Consider the following 21,511-nt stretch of genomic DNA (forward strand, 5'->3'; position numbering starts at 1 on the left):
GTAAGCAGTGCAAAGTCCTGCAATCGGTGAAGAAGATTCACCAGTCACCAGTACACACAAGAGGCCATGCAGATGGAAAGGAGATTGGTAGAAATGGACCTGGGAGTGCTTATGGACACCAAGCTGAACATGAACCAGGGAAGTGTTCTTGCTGTATGGAATGCTACTGGTATCTCAGCTGCATTAGAAGTATTGCCAACCAAACAGGGTGTTCCTTCCCCTCTGCTCAGCACTGGCGAAGTCTCATCTGCAGTTCTACATTCAGCTCTAGGCTCCCCAGGAGAAGACTGATAAGCTACTGGAGAGAGTCCAGAAAAGGACCATAAAGATGATGGAAGGACTGAAGCATCTCTCCTATGAGGAGAGGCTGAGGGAGCTGGGTCTGTGTAACCTGGAGAAGAGAAGGGTCAAGGGTGAATCCCATTCATGTATATAAATACCTGAACGGAGAGTGCAAAGATGATGGAGCAAGGCTTTTTTCAGTAGTGCTTAGTCACAGTACTTCTCTGTATTTCTGTTATATATAGTCCCACTAGCTGCTTCTGGTTGAGGAGCCCAGGATAGATAGGAAGTTGTTGTATATTCTACTCCATATTTACAAAGACTTTTTTGAATGAAACCATCTTAGTACAACCTTAAAAATGTTCACACAACCTTAAAAAGAAAGAAATGTTTTCTCTTTAATATATACACGTTTATCATAAGAATGATCGAAAAGAATAAGAAAAAGGAGAAATGAAGTGTTCTGCATAGCCTTGTAGTGGCATCTTATCTCTGATCTTTTATATAGATATAACAGTTCAGGGAGTGAGAGCAAAATGTACAAGGAATTAACATTGCTTGGATTTTGTATTGTTGGAAACAAGGTGACTCCCCCATCTCATAGAAATTTTGCCAACATGAAATCAACAGGATTTCAATTGTTAATAGTACATCACTGACGCGGCTTGGCGGTGTCCTCCGAAGGCCACTGACCCCCTCTGGTCAGCCGCTGCAGGTCTTCGGGGTGCCGCGTCCTTCCGCGGCGAGTCGTCCTTCAAAGGACGCTCCTTGCCGCAGAGGCACAGGCACTCCCCAGGGATTCAGCTCAGTTGTGAAGCACGGTTGCCGGGGCACCCGAGCTTGGAGGCCAGCAGTGCCCTCTGAGGGGGAGCCGGTGGAACTGCTCAGCTGGGCAGATCTTCTTCCTCAGGCGGCGCAGAAAAGAGAGGCGAGAGTCAGATGGATTCTCCAGGGCCTTCTTTATTCTGGAACCGACGACCTCCGAAGAACCCCGAGGGCTCTAAGTGCCCTGCTTATATAGGGACTAAAGGGGGCAGGGCCAGCCACTCGGGCCAATCAGAACAAGGATTGAGAACTTGGCCAATCAGGGGAAGGATCCAAAAGTGCAGCAATCAGGGTGCGGGATGACAGGGAAATGTAACTTGGACCAATAGGGAAGAAGCAATTAACATAGGGGCAAGGAATCATGGGTTTTGTTCTGGGGAGGTCGCCCTAACAAACTTGAACATGAACAAGGGAGACTCCCCAAAGGGGAACACTGTTGGCTCACAGCACACTTTCCCTCCAAGGGAGAGTGCTACTCTTGTGGAGGGCCTCTTGGGCTCCCACACATCACATGTGGGAAGAGGCACAGAAGTGACTTGACATGCAGCTTAGGAAAAGGCTGTGGTTCTTACTCAGTAAAAAACAATTTGAGAAAAAATGTTTGCCTTGCAGCTACTGCCTTTAATGTTCATTTCACATATTATATCTCCTGTGATGCAGGAAGCCTTCCGGTCCATCTTGGGCTGAAAGACCACCGGATGTGGGATCACTGTTGTTCTTGCTCTGGATTTGTGCTGTTCCTTGTGCTGGGGTTTTAAGTTTTCCTTAATTGTTTTTTGGGACAAAAAGATCATATTTTTAACCTGCTAAGCTGTTGCTCATCTTCAGTTTTCTTTGTTGGTTTGAAACATGTTGCTGTTCTCCCTATGGATTAATAGGGAAAGGAAGGGCACACTGCTATCATCTTGTTGTAAAGATGCACCTTATAAGTCGTGTGTGTTGTGGTCTTATCAGAATACAGGTGTCTTGATATAAACGCCACATTTCTCAAGTTTAGCACTGGGAATAGTTTTCTGGAAACAGCCTTCATTATTGACATGAGCCATTCTGTTAATCCTCATTTTACTGTTTTTTCTTGCATGTTAATATGTGTGCATTTCCATCCACTCACACAAGTTTTAGTATTTATGTTACTAAATATATTAGTGTACAAAAATTCTCATATGTTTTTATTGTAGTTTATGTATTGTATCTTTTTCAAATTGTGATTAAGTTGCCATTACAAATTCTCAGAATAGCAGTCTGTCCTGAGAATGAATTTGGTAAGGGAAAAGGCAGTCAACTAGAGTTTCTGAGACTTCTCTGTGGATGTGATGGTAGAGAGTGTATGCACATATAGATAAAACTGATATTCTGTAATGTAGTGCTTTTTAAATACAAGGAAAACAAGTATGTTTTAAGTTTATTTAACTCCATATTGAATATATTGCCCTTGTCTTGCATTTGGAGTTTTCCTGGTTATAAGGTGCTACCAGGTTAATGTGAACAAGTAAACTGTCTGTATTAGATCAATACTTCTTCCTAAGCATTGTCTTGATACCTGGTTTTTTCTATTAAAAACAACCACTTCTACAAATAATACTCTTAAGACTGCAAGACAGAAGTCCCTAAAGGTCATTTAGCAATGCTGTTTTTGAGCAAGGAATGCTCCAGTGTTCATTTTCTTTCAGATAGTGACAGGTGGTGCATATAAAAAAGATGCTCAGATTTTAGCACTCTGTTAATTTTAGCTCAAAAGTCTTGTGGTTTTTTTCTTCCCCTGATTTTAAAATATAAATTTAAGGGTCAAAGAGGCTGCTCTTAGTCCAAGCACACAGGTTATCATGCTTCTATATTGTTATGTGAAATTTTTTTTTTCCTGTTTCTATAGTCAAAATTTTTGTCTCAATAACAAAAAAACCTGATTTTTGAGGAGCCTGCTATGACTCACTGGAAGGAGTCTTTGCTCAGAGCTGTTTCATAGACTGCTAATTTGCTAACATTAGAAATAACTTTCAGTCCTTCCAGTTTGTTACTTCTCTCATGAATCCTAGCGTTTAGAATGAAATTGTCCTTTGAAGCAATGAATTCTAGTTGTATTGGAATACTTTTTCTATATTGATGGAGTCAAACTTTTATGCTTTTGTGCTGACATAATGGATTTTGAACATGGTTCAAAATGTGAAGTCAAGATACAACTTCTTGATATCTTTGGTGCTTAGAACTTGATTATTAATCAAAAGTATCTCATAGTGAAAGTCTCTTCTAAAAGGTTTTGACATAATTTGTGCTATTTCCTTTTCTTTTTTATTATTATTGTCATTGTATGTAATGGCAAGAAACAAACATCTTTTGTATCCTGTTGCTGGGAATGAGTAGGTATTTGCTCAGTCTTTGTCATTAACAAAGATTTAAACCTTGATAGCATGTAAAAGTTTCTGTGTTAAGAATAGCTGATTTCTGATATATTTTTGTTTTGTCTCTTTTTTCTTTCAATAGAAAACCGTTGCATCTCCAACTGTTTCACGCCTTACAGATACTTCAAAATTCACAGGTTCTCACAAAGAGAGATTTGATGCCAGTGGGAAAGGAAAAGGCAAAGCTGGCCGAGAAGATCTGGTGGATAACTCAGGATATGTATCTGGTTATAAGCATGCAGGCACATATGATCATAAAGTACAAGGAAACAAGTAAGGCTGGGGGTTTACAACACAGAGGGGGATAGAGTGCATACTTGTAAGGATGATGTTATGAGTCCCACATGTTTTGGTTATTGTAAATGTTGAGACTATGTTGTCAAGAGGTTGTCTTCAGGAACTGGAACTGATTTCAACATCTGAGCTACTTGCAGCACAATGCCACTTCATTACATTCCTCATTTATATATTGGCAAAAATAAATAAATATGTAGGTATAAAAAATACATAATTTTGTTGAGCTGTAGGAAAAAAAACCCAAACCAACAAACAACAAAACCAAAGTCAAGAGCCACACTTTGTCAACTCAAGCAAAGTATCTCAAGCATTCCTAGATATTCAGTTGCCCTGATGATATCAAAGAGGATCTTTTCTAGCAGCCTTTCTGAAGAATATCCCATTACTAATGCAGTTTCATTTGACTACTGTTTTAGGGTTTTTTTAAATGTCTTATATGGGATCTAGCACTTTTCTTAAAACGTTCCACAATATACTATTGAAAAATAAGTGGTAGTAATAACTAGGTTCTAGCCTGTGATTGTTGTATACGACTCATGTGAAAACTGAAAAAAAAGCTATTTCTAGGACAATATAGGCTCCAAAGTGTTTTATGTCAACAGAAAGAGTTGGAAAATATCAGCCCTTACTTTCCTCCTGTCTATACTTTGTGCTTGTTCTTTTGTGTACTGTAGCATGGTTCTGAGTGGCGGGATTTGGGTGGAGCTATTATACTAACCTGAGAGGTGAGGAACAAGACATTACTACAAGAAAATCCAGTTAAGGGTTTTCACAGTCTGTTTTCAAGTTTGCACTGCCTCACATTGGAAGTGAAGGGAGCACTAAGCTAATAATGGTTTAAAATACTGTTTATGACTAAACACTGCCAATCAGATTGCTATTAAATGAACATTATTTTGCACATATCTCGGCACATAGTCCCTTTAAGCTTTAACATATTTAAGGAAAGCTTATGGCCCCTTGGAGTAAGGACATTTACAATTAATATCTATGTAATTAGGTGCAGTTTACCCACAAAAAAACCCCCCAAACCATTATAACTGAGCTGCATTTTATGATAGATTCATTTGAAGCCAAGGGATTTGATTCTGTCTTCACTCCTGCTGCCAAACTTGGGAGTAATAGTATTACTGGGAATGGCTTTCCGATGTTACCTGGAGAGTCGGTCTCAAAGGTTTAAGGTACAGGCAGCTGAGTGTGACCCAGCTGGGGTTTAGAATGCCAAAAGAAATTAATTGGAATAAAAATAACTTTTTTTAAAGTATTGGTTGAAAAGGAGAGAAAAGGCCATTCCAATTTTCTGCAAGAGGTGAACAAGTACCTTGATGTATTACTCTGATTCTCTAAAGTTATGAAAGATAGGATGTTCAGTATTCAAAACCAGCTCTTTGCAATTCTGCCTTGCTGTCTTTCAAAAAGAGATTGTGCACTGATTTTCATGTTCAACTCTGAATAAACGTTAATGGATGTATTGCTTTCCCCCCACCCATATAAGCATCCCACTCAGAGTACATAAACGTAGGTGAGCAGTGTGTGCTGTCATGTGCCATACAGGTGAACAGTCTGTATTTGTCCAATATATGGAAAGGGAGCACTGGTTTTCAGCCCTTAAACTGTTTTTGTTCTGCTGACATTGTGTGGTAGCCTATAACTTTGCCCTCAGTGACCCTTTGAGCCCATACATCAGGATAAAACAATACAGCGTAAATGAAAAAAACAATAGCAAACAAAAGGCAAGGGCTTCCTTGTGGACTTGGACATCCTTTTATTTGTTTATAATTTATTTTGATGTTTGTTTTTAAGTGGGAGGGAAGTTTGCCAAAACACATCACATGCTCCTGTAAAGATTTGAATGGCTTTTCCCACAGATGGCTTTAGTTACCTAGGAAGATTTTAGATATATGTAAAGATGTATGTAAAGATGCAAAGTGTTCAGCTTTGTGAACCCTTTTCAAGAGTTGCCCAGTGTTCGTGAAGAGTGAAATGTTATCCAGTCCTGTGTTGCACTGGGGACTTGTCACACTCCAAAGCAGAAAATAAGATACTTGATACCAACGGTGGCTAAATTATTCTGGCGTGGTAGTAAACTGGCATGGTAGTAAACTGTCTAAATGTAAAGATCTTCTTCGTCACTGGTGCCTATGCACCTGAAGACATTTCCAGGGTAGTCCGGGTTTTTTAATGAATAAAAAGGCTGAGCCTACAACCCTTGATGAATCCTTCAGCTGAGTTACAGGCAAAATCAGTGTCACTGTTTTTCCTTTTGACTTTGAGACTTGACTAATAACTCACTGATAACTGAAAAGTTCTGGACCCAGCCTCACTAAAGGGTGAAGTGCAGCCTACTGCAGAGTCCAAGAGCACACTGTTGACCTGGATGTTTATTGCTAGCTGTCCACCATAACTGGCACATGGGGTGACACTTTGCTTTTAGATACACAAAGGATAGGCTTTCTCAGGTACCCAAATACAGAGTGTCTGTAATGCCAGAATGTTTCCATACAAAAGGAGTGCTTGATTAGGAAGATTTTAAGATATAATTAGGTTTTAAGTTGTTAGTTCAAAGTGAGAGAGATCAGAACACTCATAAGATAGAAGGCATGCAAGGGAATTGAGAGTGCAGACAGATACAAGCTGACACTAGAAATTGAGTTATAAGAGGCTAATATAACAAGTTGAGCTTCTGCCACAGTTTACTTTTCATGCTTTCGCAGAATAAAATCCCTGCCATGAACTAAAGCACTTTGTTTGGACCTGATGCGAACTTAGAAATTCTTTCAATGGCATAGTAAGCTTGGGATCAGAACCTAAGATGCAGATAGCAGTATTTTATTTCAGGGAACACACTTCTTTTTTCTTCTTTGTTTCTACAGTCTGATAGTTTTAAACCTCAAAGTGGTACATGAAAAGAAGTCATTCTAATGTGAAAGTTACAAAGGAAAGTTGTTGCTGGGAAGATAGTACTTAGTAAAGGTTTTTCTCTTTTTTCTGTGCTTAGTGTGAAAGAGAATGGCTATGAATAAAAGCATCTTACACAGCTGTATATTAGGGGTTCACTACCTACTTGAGCTCTTACTATTCCATTAATATTGGTAGGAAATTAAAAGTCTAAATACTTGCTTGATTATTAGCTCTTAAGTTCCAGGCCTACTTGGGAATGAGACAAAGTACATTTTTATACTGACCTGCTATTCCCTCAACTCTCAGGACAGTAAATACAGCTTTTACCTCAAAGATGACAGGAAGGGATAGCTGAGGAGGTGCCCCATTTTCAGCCCTTAAGAGTGTTGTAGAACATATTCTCTTCTGATGCACCATACTGCACAGTGTAACTAAATGTCATGTCTGAAGTAAGGACATGGAAACCTAAAAAGGTTTACTGTCCTCTCTTTTTTGGGGGGCATCTCGATTCATTCCATCTAAATTTCCAGCCTGATTTTCAGCATCTTCCACTATGTAGTACTGTCCTGTGTAACATCTTCTATAAAACCCTGTTGGTCCTTGTTATCTTTACTTTCATTACTACAGTAGATGCTACCAAAACAAATGTGAACAGAAAGTTCAGATAACTTTTAGAAATAACTGCATTAAAGAACAAACTCAAATTGTATTTAAGTACTATGGCAGTACACAATCCTTATGTGTATGTCTACTGAAGCTTAATCTGACCATCAAAACCTTTACAAGACTGAGGACGAAAATCCTTACTGAGGCAAATGAATAGTCATTACAAATAGTTTTCTAAAAATAACATAATTTTAAAGTAAAATATGCAGCAGTCAAAAGGGATTTTCTTATTAGTGCTTGCTTACTAATTCCATTTAGTCATTCCATGAGCTTTAGTTGAGAGTTTAACTGGGAGTTTTGCAACCATCAGTATGGAAATATCAAAACCAAAAATGATTGTCCTGTTCTTTGTGGTTATCAAAGCTATCACAATAGCATTACTGAGAAGCACAAATTAAAAAACACACATAGTTTCAGGAGTCCTATATGAACAGTTGTAAGTAATCGTAACCGAATATTTGGAATCCCAGGGGAAATGTTGAATATTAGACTATAGCCAAAATTTAGCCCCTCTCTTTTTAAACCTAAGCTCCTTTTCATTTAGGGAAGGGAAAGGGAGATCTCAAAACTAGTCATGTGTCACAGCTTGTGTTTTTCATCAGCATTGAGACTGTCTTTCAAAGATATTTTGAATTGAAGTATGTATTTTATGGACCCTAGCTAAATTAAAAATTCTGACAATTAAATTTAAAAGCCTGACAATTTTTAACATTATACAAAGCTTTGTTCACAAATTACCATTTTGGTCAACCCTATTTTCCCTCTATTGGCTCAATTAATATTTTTTATGGTAGCTGGAATTAGGCAGAACAAAAAGGCAAATTACTGCTATGGGTTTGGCTTGCAAGAGATAAGTATCCCAGCCATCTGTAACCATCTGTAGAGAAAATCCTCATGTATATTCCTCTAAAACCAAAACTAAAGTTCTAATTGAAAGGTTTTTCTCCTTAAAGCTTTTCACAGTTATGAATTGAATTTTAATTCTTTGTGCCTGCATGTATGATAGTCAAAACATAACCCTGCCTTCAGGGATGCATGTATTCTGGGGGCACATGCCTGTCATCTGTGAATAAGAATTCTCTGTTTGCACTGGCCAAGAGCAAACCTTTTACCTTCACGATAGAGCAAATGTAACGTTGCACTGGTATGTGTCCTCTTAACTGACTGTCAGCCTTGTGTGTGTGCCAAAATATCTACACGTTCGTATGTTGTTTGTAGTGTGAATATTATGTTCTTGGCTTGTCGCTTAGTTGGTAGTAAGTAATGTAATGCACAAGACTTGTGTAGGTTTGTGTGTGTGTACACATGCTCTGTGGATCCAGCTTAAGTAATTAAACTGTATAAATGTTGATGAAAAACTTAAATCTTATTATGGCCAAGCTCTAGTCCTGCAGCCAATGCTGTTCAGCTTGGCTGGCTGGGGACATTGTCATTCTTTACCTTCACAGCATGAAGGTAAAGATCTAAGGAGGCTTTTATGGTTTTACCTGTCTACCCTGTTCGGAGAGAAATCACTCTTCAGTAATTCTAACGTTGATTTAGTGAGACAAGAGGAGTTTCTCCATGGTGAGGAAGTAGGAGAGAGAGAGTTAGGGTGAAAGCAAGCTTTGCTCTAAGTGCTCTTAAGAAACCATTTAAAACTATGCTCTGCATGGGCCCTGTATTTTCCTTTGCCCCAGCTTTGTGAAGCAAGTTGACACTCACTGTGTAAACACGCAGTTGTTCATCATCCATTAGAAAGTATAAAGCTGTGGTATAATGAGATGGGAACAGGAAACAAGAGTGTCGTACATTGCCTATAGACTCAAGTCTTGCTTGGATCTTTATACAATTAAATACCAGAAGCATAATGACAGCACTTAAACTTGTGTGAAATTCTTAAAGTCTGGAGTACCTCAAGTTAATACATGTGTATCTCCTGTATTTGGAGTGTTTGCCCATAAAATAACATTTAACATTCAGTTGCTCATTTTGTGCAACCACGGAATCCTTGTTTGGCTTACTTAATGTAAGCTGGAAACAATGGTCAAGGTTGTTCTTTTTAAAGTCTCCAGAGTCCTAGAACTACTAAGAAATCTGTAGTTGCTTTCATGCTTGCTCATTAAACTCAAAACCAATGCTTTGAATGATGCCCCAGCTAAGAATAATGCTTCTGGAAGTAAAAGAATATTGCAGATAGAACATCCACGTCTTAATTGTCCAAGTAATTTATTTTTGCAGGGAGAAATATCTGTTAATATATTTGGTGTTTTTTCATGTTTTCAGTATATTAGCCTTGGTGTATTGCTTCAAAAACCCTATGGAGAAGGGGGATTTCAGAACAAGTTTAAGATACAGCTCTTGACTTTGTTGTCAGAAAACATTTGAATTGGCTTATTTCATTCAAACTAATTGATCATCCACTCAAGATAGACTTTGGCAAGAGTAAGCCTCATCATAAATAAAAAGTGGAAGAATCCAGCCTCTTGGCTGAGCATTCATGACAGATATTTGCAGTTCTGGTAGTCTGAAACAATTTTCTAAAAAAGAAGTTATCTTTTGTTTTCATGTGCATGCACACAGGCATGGATATACATGAGGGCAAAACTACAGAAGAGACTTTTTTTTTTTTTCTTTTAACCTTGTATTTAGAAATTGACATTGAAATACCCAGCTGACTAACCTGATTCGGAAAAATGATAAGCTACTACCATATTCCATTGCAGCTAAATAGCCAATGAATTAATTTTCAAATACAGTTACACAGCATCTCTTTTTTGTGAGTTACTGTAAAGCTTATGGCACTGTACAAAGTGAGTTTTGATGTAAATGTTTTGAAAGGTCTCAATGATAATGCTCATGATAATTTGTCCTTACCTCCAGTTATCTTTATGCAAGATTTTTCTACTACTTTGCACATTTTTCAGAAAAGATCAGAAACATGAATAAAGTTACACTCAACTAAATTAAAAATGTGACCCTAAAAGTGCACTCAGTTCATCCATCTTTGCATTTTGATCACAAGCTACATTATAGACGAACAACAAAATAAGAAAAAAACGATCACCGCAGCGGTGAATTATTTTAAGTTCCAGTTTATATCAGATGAGTTTCTGTATGCTTGCATTTGTTCAAATGCTATTTTTAAACAAAGTAATTAAATAATGTGAAATAAAGCAGCCTGGACTCTGTTAAATAGGGTTATATTAATGCAACTGAAATCCTGTGTATGTCTGTAATAGTCAAGCTAAATATGTTCTAGATCTTACAAAGGCTTTGTGTAAAGTCAGTTAACCTACAAACTGATGTCCTATACAAAATTGTGTGGGCAAAATACTTTTGTTAGCACTGTAGTGTATGAAAAGGTAAGGTCATAGGCAAAACCAAGTCACAGGGTGCAAAAAAGTGTGTTTGTTTTTAATCTTTGTGCTGGGTTCAGAATATATCAGCTTTGGCAAATCCTTGCACCAGGGAATTTTTTGTGTACAATGCTTATAATACAAAGTAATTTGTCTTTACATTCTGTAAAGCAGAAAAATGGTCAATGTTGGATAAATATATTGAAGTTTATTCTTAGCTAGGTGTTATGTTTCACAGATTTAAATATTAGAGGAGAAATATATATTTATACAGAAGTATAATTTTTGAATGAGATCAATTTTGTTCTGTCATGAACCGTTTATTTATCCACGTTATGCTTTGCTAGCTTGTTTATCAGTCCATGATGTTCTAACATCCATTTCTATTTCAATTGAGATGTTTTGATTCTTCATTTGCACAAATCTGTATGTGCATACTGTCAGGACCTGATCATAAAGGGTGAAGGCAAAACTGTTTTGTCTTTGATTACCTAGAGCACTAATTAAAATTTAATTGCTAAGCAGTTGGGATATGGAGATAGGTCTTGACACAGACTTCCCTGGATCACTGTACACTATGATAAAAACCTTTAGTGAAGCTTACTAATTTTTGTTCTTATTTTCATTTGTCTTTCATCAACCAGGAAGCTGCTGTATGCTTGTCATTACCTGCAATATTTCTAATTGCAGGCATTGCAAACATTAACATGCAGCCGTACTAGCCTACTGTGTTCACTGTGAAATTTTCAAGAAAGTAAAAAACTTTACATGATCATTTAACCTTACAAGTTTACTTTTTCTTACTAATTTAACACTGAATCTTCTTTTCATTATTGCAAATGAACAACTTGAGCATAGCATTTCTAAATCTTAACTGTAGTAGATAAACATGTCATAAGCAAAGATTTTTAACCACTTGATGAAGGGGGCCAGGCACCATCCAGTGCAAAGCACACTGGGTAAAATCTTATCTGCACTGCAGCCAGTTCCAAAATTCTAGCTGGTGTAAGCAAAAATAGAACCACCATTACCAAGGGGTTAATACATTTAGTAGCTATGACAAGAGGTTATGGAGGAGCACAACAGTGATTCTCTGTTTCCATGTCTTTATTTCTGTTAATTTAAAACTACTACTCTTCAATCTTTAAAATAAGTAAAAGAAACTTGAAGGGGGATCATACACTACTAGTTTGTACTAGGTTTTTTCAGGAAAAGGAAACAAATTTATATATATATATATGCAATATATTTTTACACTGTTTATTAATGCTAGAAAGTATTAAATGTATCACTTTATCTGTGTGAGTGTTAAAGTAATGACAATGTTATGGATGCTTTAAACCTTTTGGAGTTGTCTTGTTAAATTCTAAACCCACATTAACAATGGAAAAGCTACTTTGTCTGCAATGTTATTGTTGATGTTTTAGGGGAAAGTTCAAGTGCAACAGTTGTTTTGATTAGCACTGTAAAAGCTTGGCTTGACAAATTATAGTGAAATCTGTATTTTAAACACCATTTTGTTAAAGCATAGCTTCTCATAAAGTCGTTACTGCTGTTGACTGACTGTATAAAATTGTATTTTTAGTTGGTAAAGTGATCAATAAATGTGTTACTACATCAGTTCTGGGGTTTATTGAAGTAAATGCTATTTGCTAATAAACTTTGTAAGCAACAGTTATTTAACAGTTTAGATGTTAATTTAGTTGCTGGTGAATTTATAAATTACATCAAAATACTCTCTGAACATGCAGCTGTCTGGTTCTGAGCAGAATCTATTTCTTCTTTACCAATTATTTTCCTAGTTTGAATAATGACTAAAGCTGGTCATTAATATTTTGAGGATTCTTGTATGATGCTTGAATAGGCATGATAATGATGATCCACCAAACGAGATCTGTCAGGGATGAAGTAATTTGTTCTTAAAGACTAAGAACAAGCTACCTAAGATAGATTGATCCTCAGTGCAAAAGCCTGAATTACTTCTCTCAGCTTCTTTAAGTGGTGTTGAAAACATTTTATTTGTAAGGAAAGAAAGAAATTTGCTACATAGAACATTGTTTTAATGATGTTACATCCCAAAGCAAATATGGACCTTTTGTTTATAAATAACAATATCAGTCAGCTTCCAGTAGCAAAAATACCATTATTTTTTTCAAGAAACAGAAGACTAAAGTATTTACTTCACAACATTGTAATAGCATAATTAATAATGTGACCAAAAAAAAGTCAGAGTGCTGCTCTAGAAATGTAGCAGTGTCAATCGACAATTTGTCAATTGTTAATTGACAGAATGAGCAGTCAATTGCTAATCCAGTGATTAGCAACTACAAGGAAACTAAACAGCTTACAGCTACCTGTCTCTTCTCCAATTGTTCTCAGACTGGAAATTATATTCCTTGTTCTCACACACTAGACAACCTTCTTTAGAACTGCCTTTAAAGTGAACTCTAATACAGCTGTGTCCTGAGATAGCTTTTCTTCCTTCATAGAGACCATGGACTGTTCCCTCCTGCATTCCTTTTAACTCTTAGCATAGAAGGTTACTGAAACTGTAAAAATGTTAGTGAAGCAGAACCTATGGGAAAAATCAAATTCTTTACCACTCAAAAAGCCTTTAAGATAGAGGAAGACACTACTCTTCTGTCCTATGAGAATATAACACACTAAAATCTGTATTTTCAAAGGAGTTAAAGATTTTTTACTAGAAATGCCCACTCACCCCTACACACCACTTACACATCATGACTTTGAAATAAAAATAACCCCCCTCTGCTAGGATGTGTTCTCTTCACTCCAGGAATACAATTATTTGGGCTAGTTTTCAGTCTGTAGCTACTCTAGCAATAACTACGCACTCCTGCTCTCATGTCTGTACGTCACATGCAGGCTGATTTTTCCTGGTTCTGTCAAGCTGTTCCTACCACAGCCAGGACTGCACAGACAGAGGGGTGGAGGCAAAATCTACCTCTGCCAAATCTAAGTCTTCAGGGGACTTAACCTGGTCTTCTAGTTAGCCTTTTTTTTTTTTTTCCCTCAGCTTTCTATTTAACTCACTGCACTGATTTATTAATAATGTAAACTAACCCAAGCACACTGAAGGCTCACATACTTGTTGATAAATATTCGTTAAATCCCCTGTCAGTCATCTCTTCTCCACAACAATAGTGAACATATATGGAAGGAACCAAAGGCAGGGATGTAGGTGGTCTAGGGAAGAATAAGCACAGGAGAATTAAGGGGTAAGTGACTAGGCCCTAGTCCATGCAGTTACTTGGTGATGTCCAGGATTAAGTGCCAGCTGCCCTGTCTTATTAAATTTGATTTCTAACTATATTCTTGGGAGAGGGGGTTCTCTGTTCTGTGTACATATGTGCTTGTGGAGGTCTAATTGCTACCAGCTGGAGTCATACCATGGGTCACAGTAGCCAGTGTTACTTGTGGTGCCAGCAACTAGAGTGGAGGCTGTGGGTGACAGAAGCCCGTATGCCTGTGGTGCCAGCAGCTGAGCCAAGTAAGGACATGTATAGCATCATTTGGTTGCCAGCTAGTACTGAGCTGAACCTAGACAGCATGCAGAGGCTTTAGCATCAGTTACCAAAGCATTCATAAGACTGGGCATGATATTTGTATGTCTCTGAAACAGCTGGAAGCACATACCAAAGGGACCAGGCAGTTCATAACAACTGCTGGGGACTCTACAAGGTTTGATGGTGTGTGTTTCTACCCAGGACATGATAGAATTTGTGAGAGTTACTCAACTGGCTGCACATCTAATTCTGGTTACTCAAGGGATCCAGTGTGTGCTGGTGTGCATTAGGTGGGAATGATGACATGGGACTGTACCAGCAGATGAAGTGTAGCTGTGATCTTCATAGACTTGCATGTCCAGATTCCAGCAGCAGAGGAAAATAGGGATCTAGGCACTAGCCATTACATAGGCTATCTGGAGGGAATCTCATTAAATATATGCGTGTTTCCTACTAGCAGCCCTTCATCTTGCTCAGCCATAGACAGGTTGTTGGAACTGATTTTGGTTTTGTTGGTGATGCTGGCTTTGTTTTTTTTAAGTGTGGAGAATTTCTGGCTTTGTCCATCAACACTACCATCATAAAAAAACTTTGCCTTCTTTGCAATGGTACTGACATTTGTTGTTGCCTGTATTGTTACAAAAACATTGGTTTGTTGTGTTTCTTAACTGGTAATAGCTCCCATTAAATTGCTCAAATTGAGTCTCAAGGCATGGGCATGTCTGCTAATTCTTGATAGACATGAAAGTTCTTTGCATTAAAACACAGCAGGCAACCAATTTTGTTCATCATCCCAGCTAAATTAAATTACTTTTAAAATATTTCCTTTCTGTAGTATTTTGGTGAATTTATTCTATTTTAGTACTACTAATTTGAATTTTTACTGCAAAGGAAACTCTTTCAAGGAACATTTCTTATAAGTTTCTCAGTGGAAAAAATTCTTGTAGTCATACACTGACATTCAGTGAGAGTAGGTTTCATATGTTGATGTCACTGGACCAGATAGAGTATAAAATATGAAAAGTATAAATACAGATTTTTTTAATATAAGATTAAAATTTCTTACATCTTTATATGTAAAACATATCAATAGATACATATATATATATATATATATACTAAAATTTGTATAAAATGTTTCCCATTATTTGCAATTCCATCTCTGTTCTTAGGTACTGTCAGCAGTATGAAGTGATGTAGTATGTTAATTTTGGGATCCTGCTTTAGCTAATTGCCATGACACAGACATCCTGAAGGATGTAATCTTCTTTTACTTAAGTAAATCTTGTCTGCCTTAATGCGGCATCACAGCATTTAATCCTATGTGCAGTCTTTGCTTGTTATTGCCTTCTCATTCTCATCATCTTCATAAACAGCTCTTGACAATGGCTTTCATATTGAACTGTGTCTCATTCTGCTCTTCTCAGCTTCTTTTCTGTCTGTGATGTCCCACCCTATGGGGAAGGAAGAACCCAAGATTGATAAATGCCTGTGGTCAAAAGGAATGACAAAAGTCAGAGGGCCCACAAAGATTTATTAGTAAATAAATTAGTAAATTAGTAAATTACACACTTGGCATGGAAATTGGTGTGTTAGTTCCTGACCTACTCTGTAAGCCAGCAGTGGCTTTTGGGTAAAGGGGTAGGGTCAGAGGGAAGAGAGAAAGGAAGAGATGAATTAAAGAGGGGAAAAGAAAGAGAGAGATGATCTGTTTGGCCAATGGGATGTGCAGAGTCCTGGGGCTGTGTGCCTGAGCTTGATGGGAGTACTTTCTACAGATCAATTTTGCCTGCCTTGAGGGCGGGTTTCTTGCTTCCTATGCAAATGAGTTATCATTTGCGGTCTGTTCTTTCAGACCTATCTGGGCATGGTTTGGAGGTTCACAGGGGTTTTGGGTGGTCTCATATCCTCCTGGTGGATTTGCCCTTGATTGACAGTTTATGCCTATTTCTTCACTGATTCTGTATTTTGTTTGTTGCACCTCCAGGGACTGGAACAAGTAAATGTTTGTCCCTGCTCTACCTCCACATGGTCCTCTTCTCCAATCAAATCTTGTTCTTGGAACAAACGGCCATGGCTGTCCAGTTATTGGTGTTTGAGACATACACATTAGCCCCTTATCATCTGGGCTTCTGCATCATCCTGGGCTGTAGCTTGATCTCATTTAAACATTACCTGAGATAATTTTGGACTAAGTGGTGTTTCTGATTCTTTTTAGAAGTAATATGAAATTGTCTTAAAAATTTCATTTTAACCAAAATTTTTAGTTCTCTGCAGAAGGCAGACCATATAACAACGCCTGTTTTAATTACTGAATAAGTAGCTGTTTTCCTCAGATATTTGACACCAACCAGAATGCCATTAACTATGATTATTGATGCCGTGTGTTAAAGAACACTTTATGATGTTGCTAAATACAACTGGATGCTGAACAGATGATGTGAATTCAGCCTATATTTTTTCAACAAAGTAATGGGGTTGTGAGTTTTCTTTTTGGAAACAAGTAAATCCTGTATTTCATGGACCTGTGGCTAAATGTTTGGCAGGATATTAAAAAGAATCCAGTAGGTGGTGCACAAGGCACAGGAGAGACAGGCAATGCTCTGGAGACATAACTGCCATCTAGAAACTGTTTCCAATTAAAAAAGAAGTCATCACAAATTATCAAAAGTAACCCCAAAATCAAAGCTTAAAGCCATTGATAAATAACCCCAACGAGATGTCCAGGATACAAGCAAATTTAACTTTGCGAATGAAAGTCTGAAAGTCTTCTTGCATTTCTATGCAGATTCAGTGACTACATCTGGAAGAACACCAAATCTTACTGCTAAAAAGACAAAACCTTTTGTCCTAAAGCCTGCACAATATGATATTGGTAGAGTAGAGAAGGTTGAGTGTGAACTACCAAATACCTAATGCATGACTGTGGCCGAGTTTCTCAGGTATCGTGGGCATGATATGCTCACAGATACCATTTGAGCTATTCCAGACTAGGCCAAACTAGGCCTCAGGCCTGGGCCTAGTAGGCCGCGGAACGTTCCGAGTACGTAGTAGCAGATAATCTTATCTCCTACTAGGTATGTGTTAAGGTATGGCCACTCGCAGCATGGAGGTAATGGCACTAGATCTCCGTAGCCACCTTAATCCTAGATTGCTTACATACTTCTGTATGCTCACTGCCTATCACAATGCACCTGCTACTGTAAACTATCTGCTCTGTACTTAACCGGCCATCTCGCGGAATAAAGCGGAGTTCGTGCTGGAAACCATACTGGTTTGGTCTCACGTTACTCTAGTCCCCAGTCTTTCCAGGGTTCAACAACAGTGGCGCCCGAACATTAGAGACAGAGCCCTGGATTTTAATGAAATATAGAGCTTCGATGCTGTGTATTAATTAGCTTCAATGCTGTGGATTATTTAGCTTCAATGCTGTTAATTAATTAGCTTAAATGCTGGAAGCCCTCGCTTGATTTTGGACGTGTGTGTGTCGCTTGCGATCTACGGTCCGGAATTCCGAGGCAGGCTGGGGAGCGTCGGCTGATTGGATTGCATAGAAGGCGACAGTGCCACCTGCTGTCAGTGGAAAGAAGGTAAGAGCAGCGGCGCGGATGGATTCACTCACGGAACGCGACTATATCGCTGCCACGCAGCTATTAGCGTCCATTGTCTCGAAACGGGGCGAAAAGATCAGAGATTCTGATATAAGTCAGCTGGCCCAATGGGCTAAAAAGAAGGGAAAGTTACAGCAGCCCTCGCTTTTGTTTAGCGAGACAGAATGGAAGGAGATCGGAGATTTACTGTGGGACTCGGTAGTTTCACAGGGAAAAGACGCAAAACTCTGTTCGGAGTTAGGCGTCACGTGGAAGAAAATTATAAATACGCTACAAACCTTTGCCGCGGAGCGCAGAGCTGCCCAAGCCGCGATTTCCGCATTGGAGAGAACGGCCCCTTGCTCTCCTGACCCGGAGACCGTTCCTTCCCAAGCGGAGGAGCGGAAAAAAGTATCCAGAGTTGCGAGATTTTTCGGAATTAATTCCACGCATCCGGTGAAAGGGAATGCGGCCCCCCTCTGTTCCTCCCTCCGTGACGTGGTAGACGTAGCCAGCCATGCGGTTGAGAGACCGAGCGAGAGGCCGGAAGTGTCCTTGCCGCGGTTCGGCGAGAATGGCGTGGGGGAGGAGACGAGCCAGCCGCCAGACCCGAGGGGCGTGGCGAAAGAGGAGGCAGGCGGGACCGGCAGCGGCGCAGGGCGGGCACAAGTGACGCAGCAAGGAGGCGGACTCGGAGGCGGTGCCACCGGCGGAGCGGAGCCAAACCCCTCCCCACCGGAACAGGAGCTGACGTCAGCTGCCCACATGACAAAAACAAAAACAGAGAACATGGCGGCGCCCATGACCGGATCGGACAACGCGAGTTCGATTCAACCTGAGATCCCTGCGCCCCCACAGCCTGCATCAGTGGGACCCGCCACCCATCCACGAGCGTCTCACTGTCCTCTGCCAGAATCTGACTCGGAGGAGGAAGCTTTGGAATCGGATAACAGCTGTGCGACGCAAACGCCGGAAAAGCCGCAGAGGTCAACGGAGCTGCAGCAAATTATAGCAGAGCTTGCTAAGCTCTCTAACCGGCAAAGTCAGCTGGAACAAAGGACATTTGAATTATCCAAAACTTTCCCGCAGAAACCATGTACCATACAACCTCTGTCATCATTACAGAGCCAGCAGGCGTTGCCATCCAATGCCCAGCAGATGGCGCTGCCTGCCAACCAAACTGATCCGCTGCTGAACCGCTGGGCTGAAGTTAAAAAACATGCCATCCTCGATAAGGACTTTGACGCAGCCAATGTTATAGCGTGCCCTGTGGTGATTGAGCAGAACGTTGCCAGATGGCAACCGCATGAATGGAAAGTACTGCAATCTGCAAAGCAGACAGTTAGTCAGTATGGAATTCGTGCGGAAGCTTCCAAAAGTATTATACAATACATCTTCACTGCTGACCTCTTGTGCCCTGCTGACAGTTCTAACATTGCAGCACTTCTGCTCACGCCATCTCAGTTTCTCATTTTTGAAAGAGAGTGGAGACGCCTGGCAACCGAGGAAGCCAACAGGCATCAAATAGTGGGAGATCCATTTTATGGGATTCAGCCGGACATGCTGACGGGCCAAGGAGCCTATGCCACGACGAATGTACAGCTGACTTTTCCCATCGAAATCCATCAACTCTCCCAGTCACTAGCCTACAGAGCTTTGCTGTTGGTGCCAGACAAAAAGAAGCCTCCATCCTATGCCAACGTCAAACAGGGAGCCACCGAATCGTTTGCTCAATTTATAGATCGTCTTTCTACGGCATTGAGGGATGCCCCAGATTTGCCTGACGAGGTGCGAGACCACCTGTTTCGTTCTCTGGCATTTGAGAACGCCAGCGCACGCATGAAAACCATCCTGGCCTCCCTCCCTCAAGGCTGTGGCGTGGACGAAATGTTGGTGAGAGCAGCGAGAGCAGAACAGTCCAACCAAACAGCAGCTTTCACAGCGGCAATGCAGAATGCAATGCAACAACAGGGACATGTTATCGCAGCTGCATTGACGGGAAAGCCCTTCAACCGTTTTAATAACAAAAAATCAGTGGCAAAGTCCCAGTGCATCCGCTGTGGTGAAATGGGTCATTTCAGGCGGACCTGCCAAAAGCCTGTTTGGTGTCAACACTGCAATGTGGACACTCATGCCACAGAGATCTGCAGGAAACAGGGAAACTTCACGGCCAGCGCGCCGAGGCAGCGCGCCAAGACACAAATCAATGCCTCAACACACCAGACCCCAAAAAAGACTCATTGAGACAGACCAGACCTGCTGCGTGGAGAAGTGTTGGTGTGGACATAACAGCAGCAGAAGAAGTCACCTTGCAAGATAAGGAAGTCACTCTGATCCCGACTGATGTCTCTGAACCCATCTGTAATACAGTTTCCTCAGCTGGAGGTTTGATATTAGGAGGAGCCTCCACGAGCAAACAGGGTATTATGGTGGTGCCAGGAGTCATCAATGCTAATTACACTGGACAGTTAAAAGTAATGGTTTATGCCCTGCAGCCTCCTGTGACAATCCCAAAGGGGAGCAAGATTGCTCAGATCATCCCCTTTGAGAACATCCTGCCACGTCGTCAGTCCCAAAAGCAGCCTGCGGAAGCCGAAGGCGGAGCTGAGAGCTTTGGCTCTATGGGACACAGTGTTTTCCTTACAGTGGATTTACACGAGCGGCCACGGATTGCAGTGAAACTGCAACGAGGCGATGAAATTATCGGCATCGAACCACTTCCAGACACCGGCGCAGACATATCTTTAATTAACAAATTACATTGGCCTTCTCATTGGCCTTTGACATCCCCCTATACCCGCGTTGTGGGTGTAGGAGGCCTGACTGTTCCCTCAATAAGTGCAGATCCTATTCGGATCATCTTTGAAGATGGACAAGTGGTTGTGGCTCATCTATATGTTGTGCCAATGCATCAAGAGATTCTAGGACTCCTAGGTAGAGATGTGCTTTCCCAAATAGGGATGGTTTTGACTACTGACCGGCATTTTCCCTAGTGGCCACTGCAGAGCAGCCACCCATTTTAAAAATCACCTGGTTGACGGATGCCCCTGTGTGGGTTGAGCAGTGGCCAATGACAGAGAAGAGGCTGCGAATTACCAAGCAATTGGTGCAGGAACAATTAGAAGCAGGTCACATTCGACCCTCAGTGAGTCCATGGAACACACCGATTTTTGTCATCCCTAAAAAATCAGGGAAATGGAGACTGCTACATGACCTTCGTAAGGTTAATGAGCAGATGCAAGCGATGGGTGCTCTGCAACCAGGCTTGCCAGCACCGACCATGATTCCGCAAGGGTGGGACATTGTGATCATCGATTTGAAGGATTGTTTTTTCACGATCCCACTCCACCCTCAAGATACTCAGCGCTTTGCCTTCACTGTGCCATCTATTAACAGAGCAGCGCCAGCACAACGGTATGAATGGGTAACTCTTCCTCAGGGAAGTCGTACCTCGCCTACCATGTGCCAGATATTCGTCAATTGGGCTTTGCAGCCAATTCGTCAGCGTTTTTCCAATGCAATGATCTATCACTACGTCGATGACATCCTTGTTGCTACTAAGGAGCCTCTGCCCACAGAGGACTTGGACTGGCTGATCACGCAATTAAAACATCGTGGTCTGACTGTGGCCCCGGAAAAAATACAACGATCAGCCCCGTGGAAGTACTTAGGATGGCTGATCACGAGTG

General features: G+C 40.3%; 1 protein-coding gene across 4 annotated transcripts in view; it reads left to right on the top strand.

Moving 5' to 3' along the window:
- The window catches only part of TPPP (tubulin polymerization promoting protein), a 116,204-nt gene that overhangs the window by 63,991 nt on the left and 30,702 nt on the right, over nucleotides 1-21,511 (top strand). For 3 of the 4 annotated variants that reach the window (XM_063404411.1, XM_063404382.1, XM_063404392.1), the window contains exon 4: nucleotides 3,586-3,776. In XM_063404411.1, the coding sequence (XP_063260481.1) occupies nucleotides 3,586-3,776 (191 nt within the window). Of the gene's footprint in view, nucleotides 1-3,585; nucleotides 3,777-16,219; nucleotides 16,385-21,511 lie in introns of those variants that run through there. The other variant, XM_063404402.1, reaches the window with a different exon arrangement.

Source organism: Prinia subflava, chromosome 1 (genome assembly GCF_021018805.1).
Source record: "Prinia subflava isolate CZ2003 ecotype Zambia chromosome 1, Cam_Psub_1.2, whole genome shotgun sequence".
Lineage (NCBI taxonomy): Eukaryota > Metazoa > Chordata > Aves > Passeriformes > Cisticolidae > Prinia > Prinia subflava.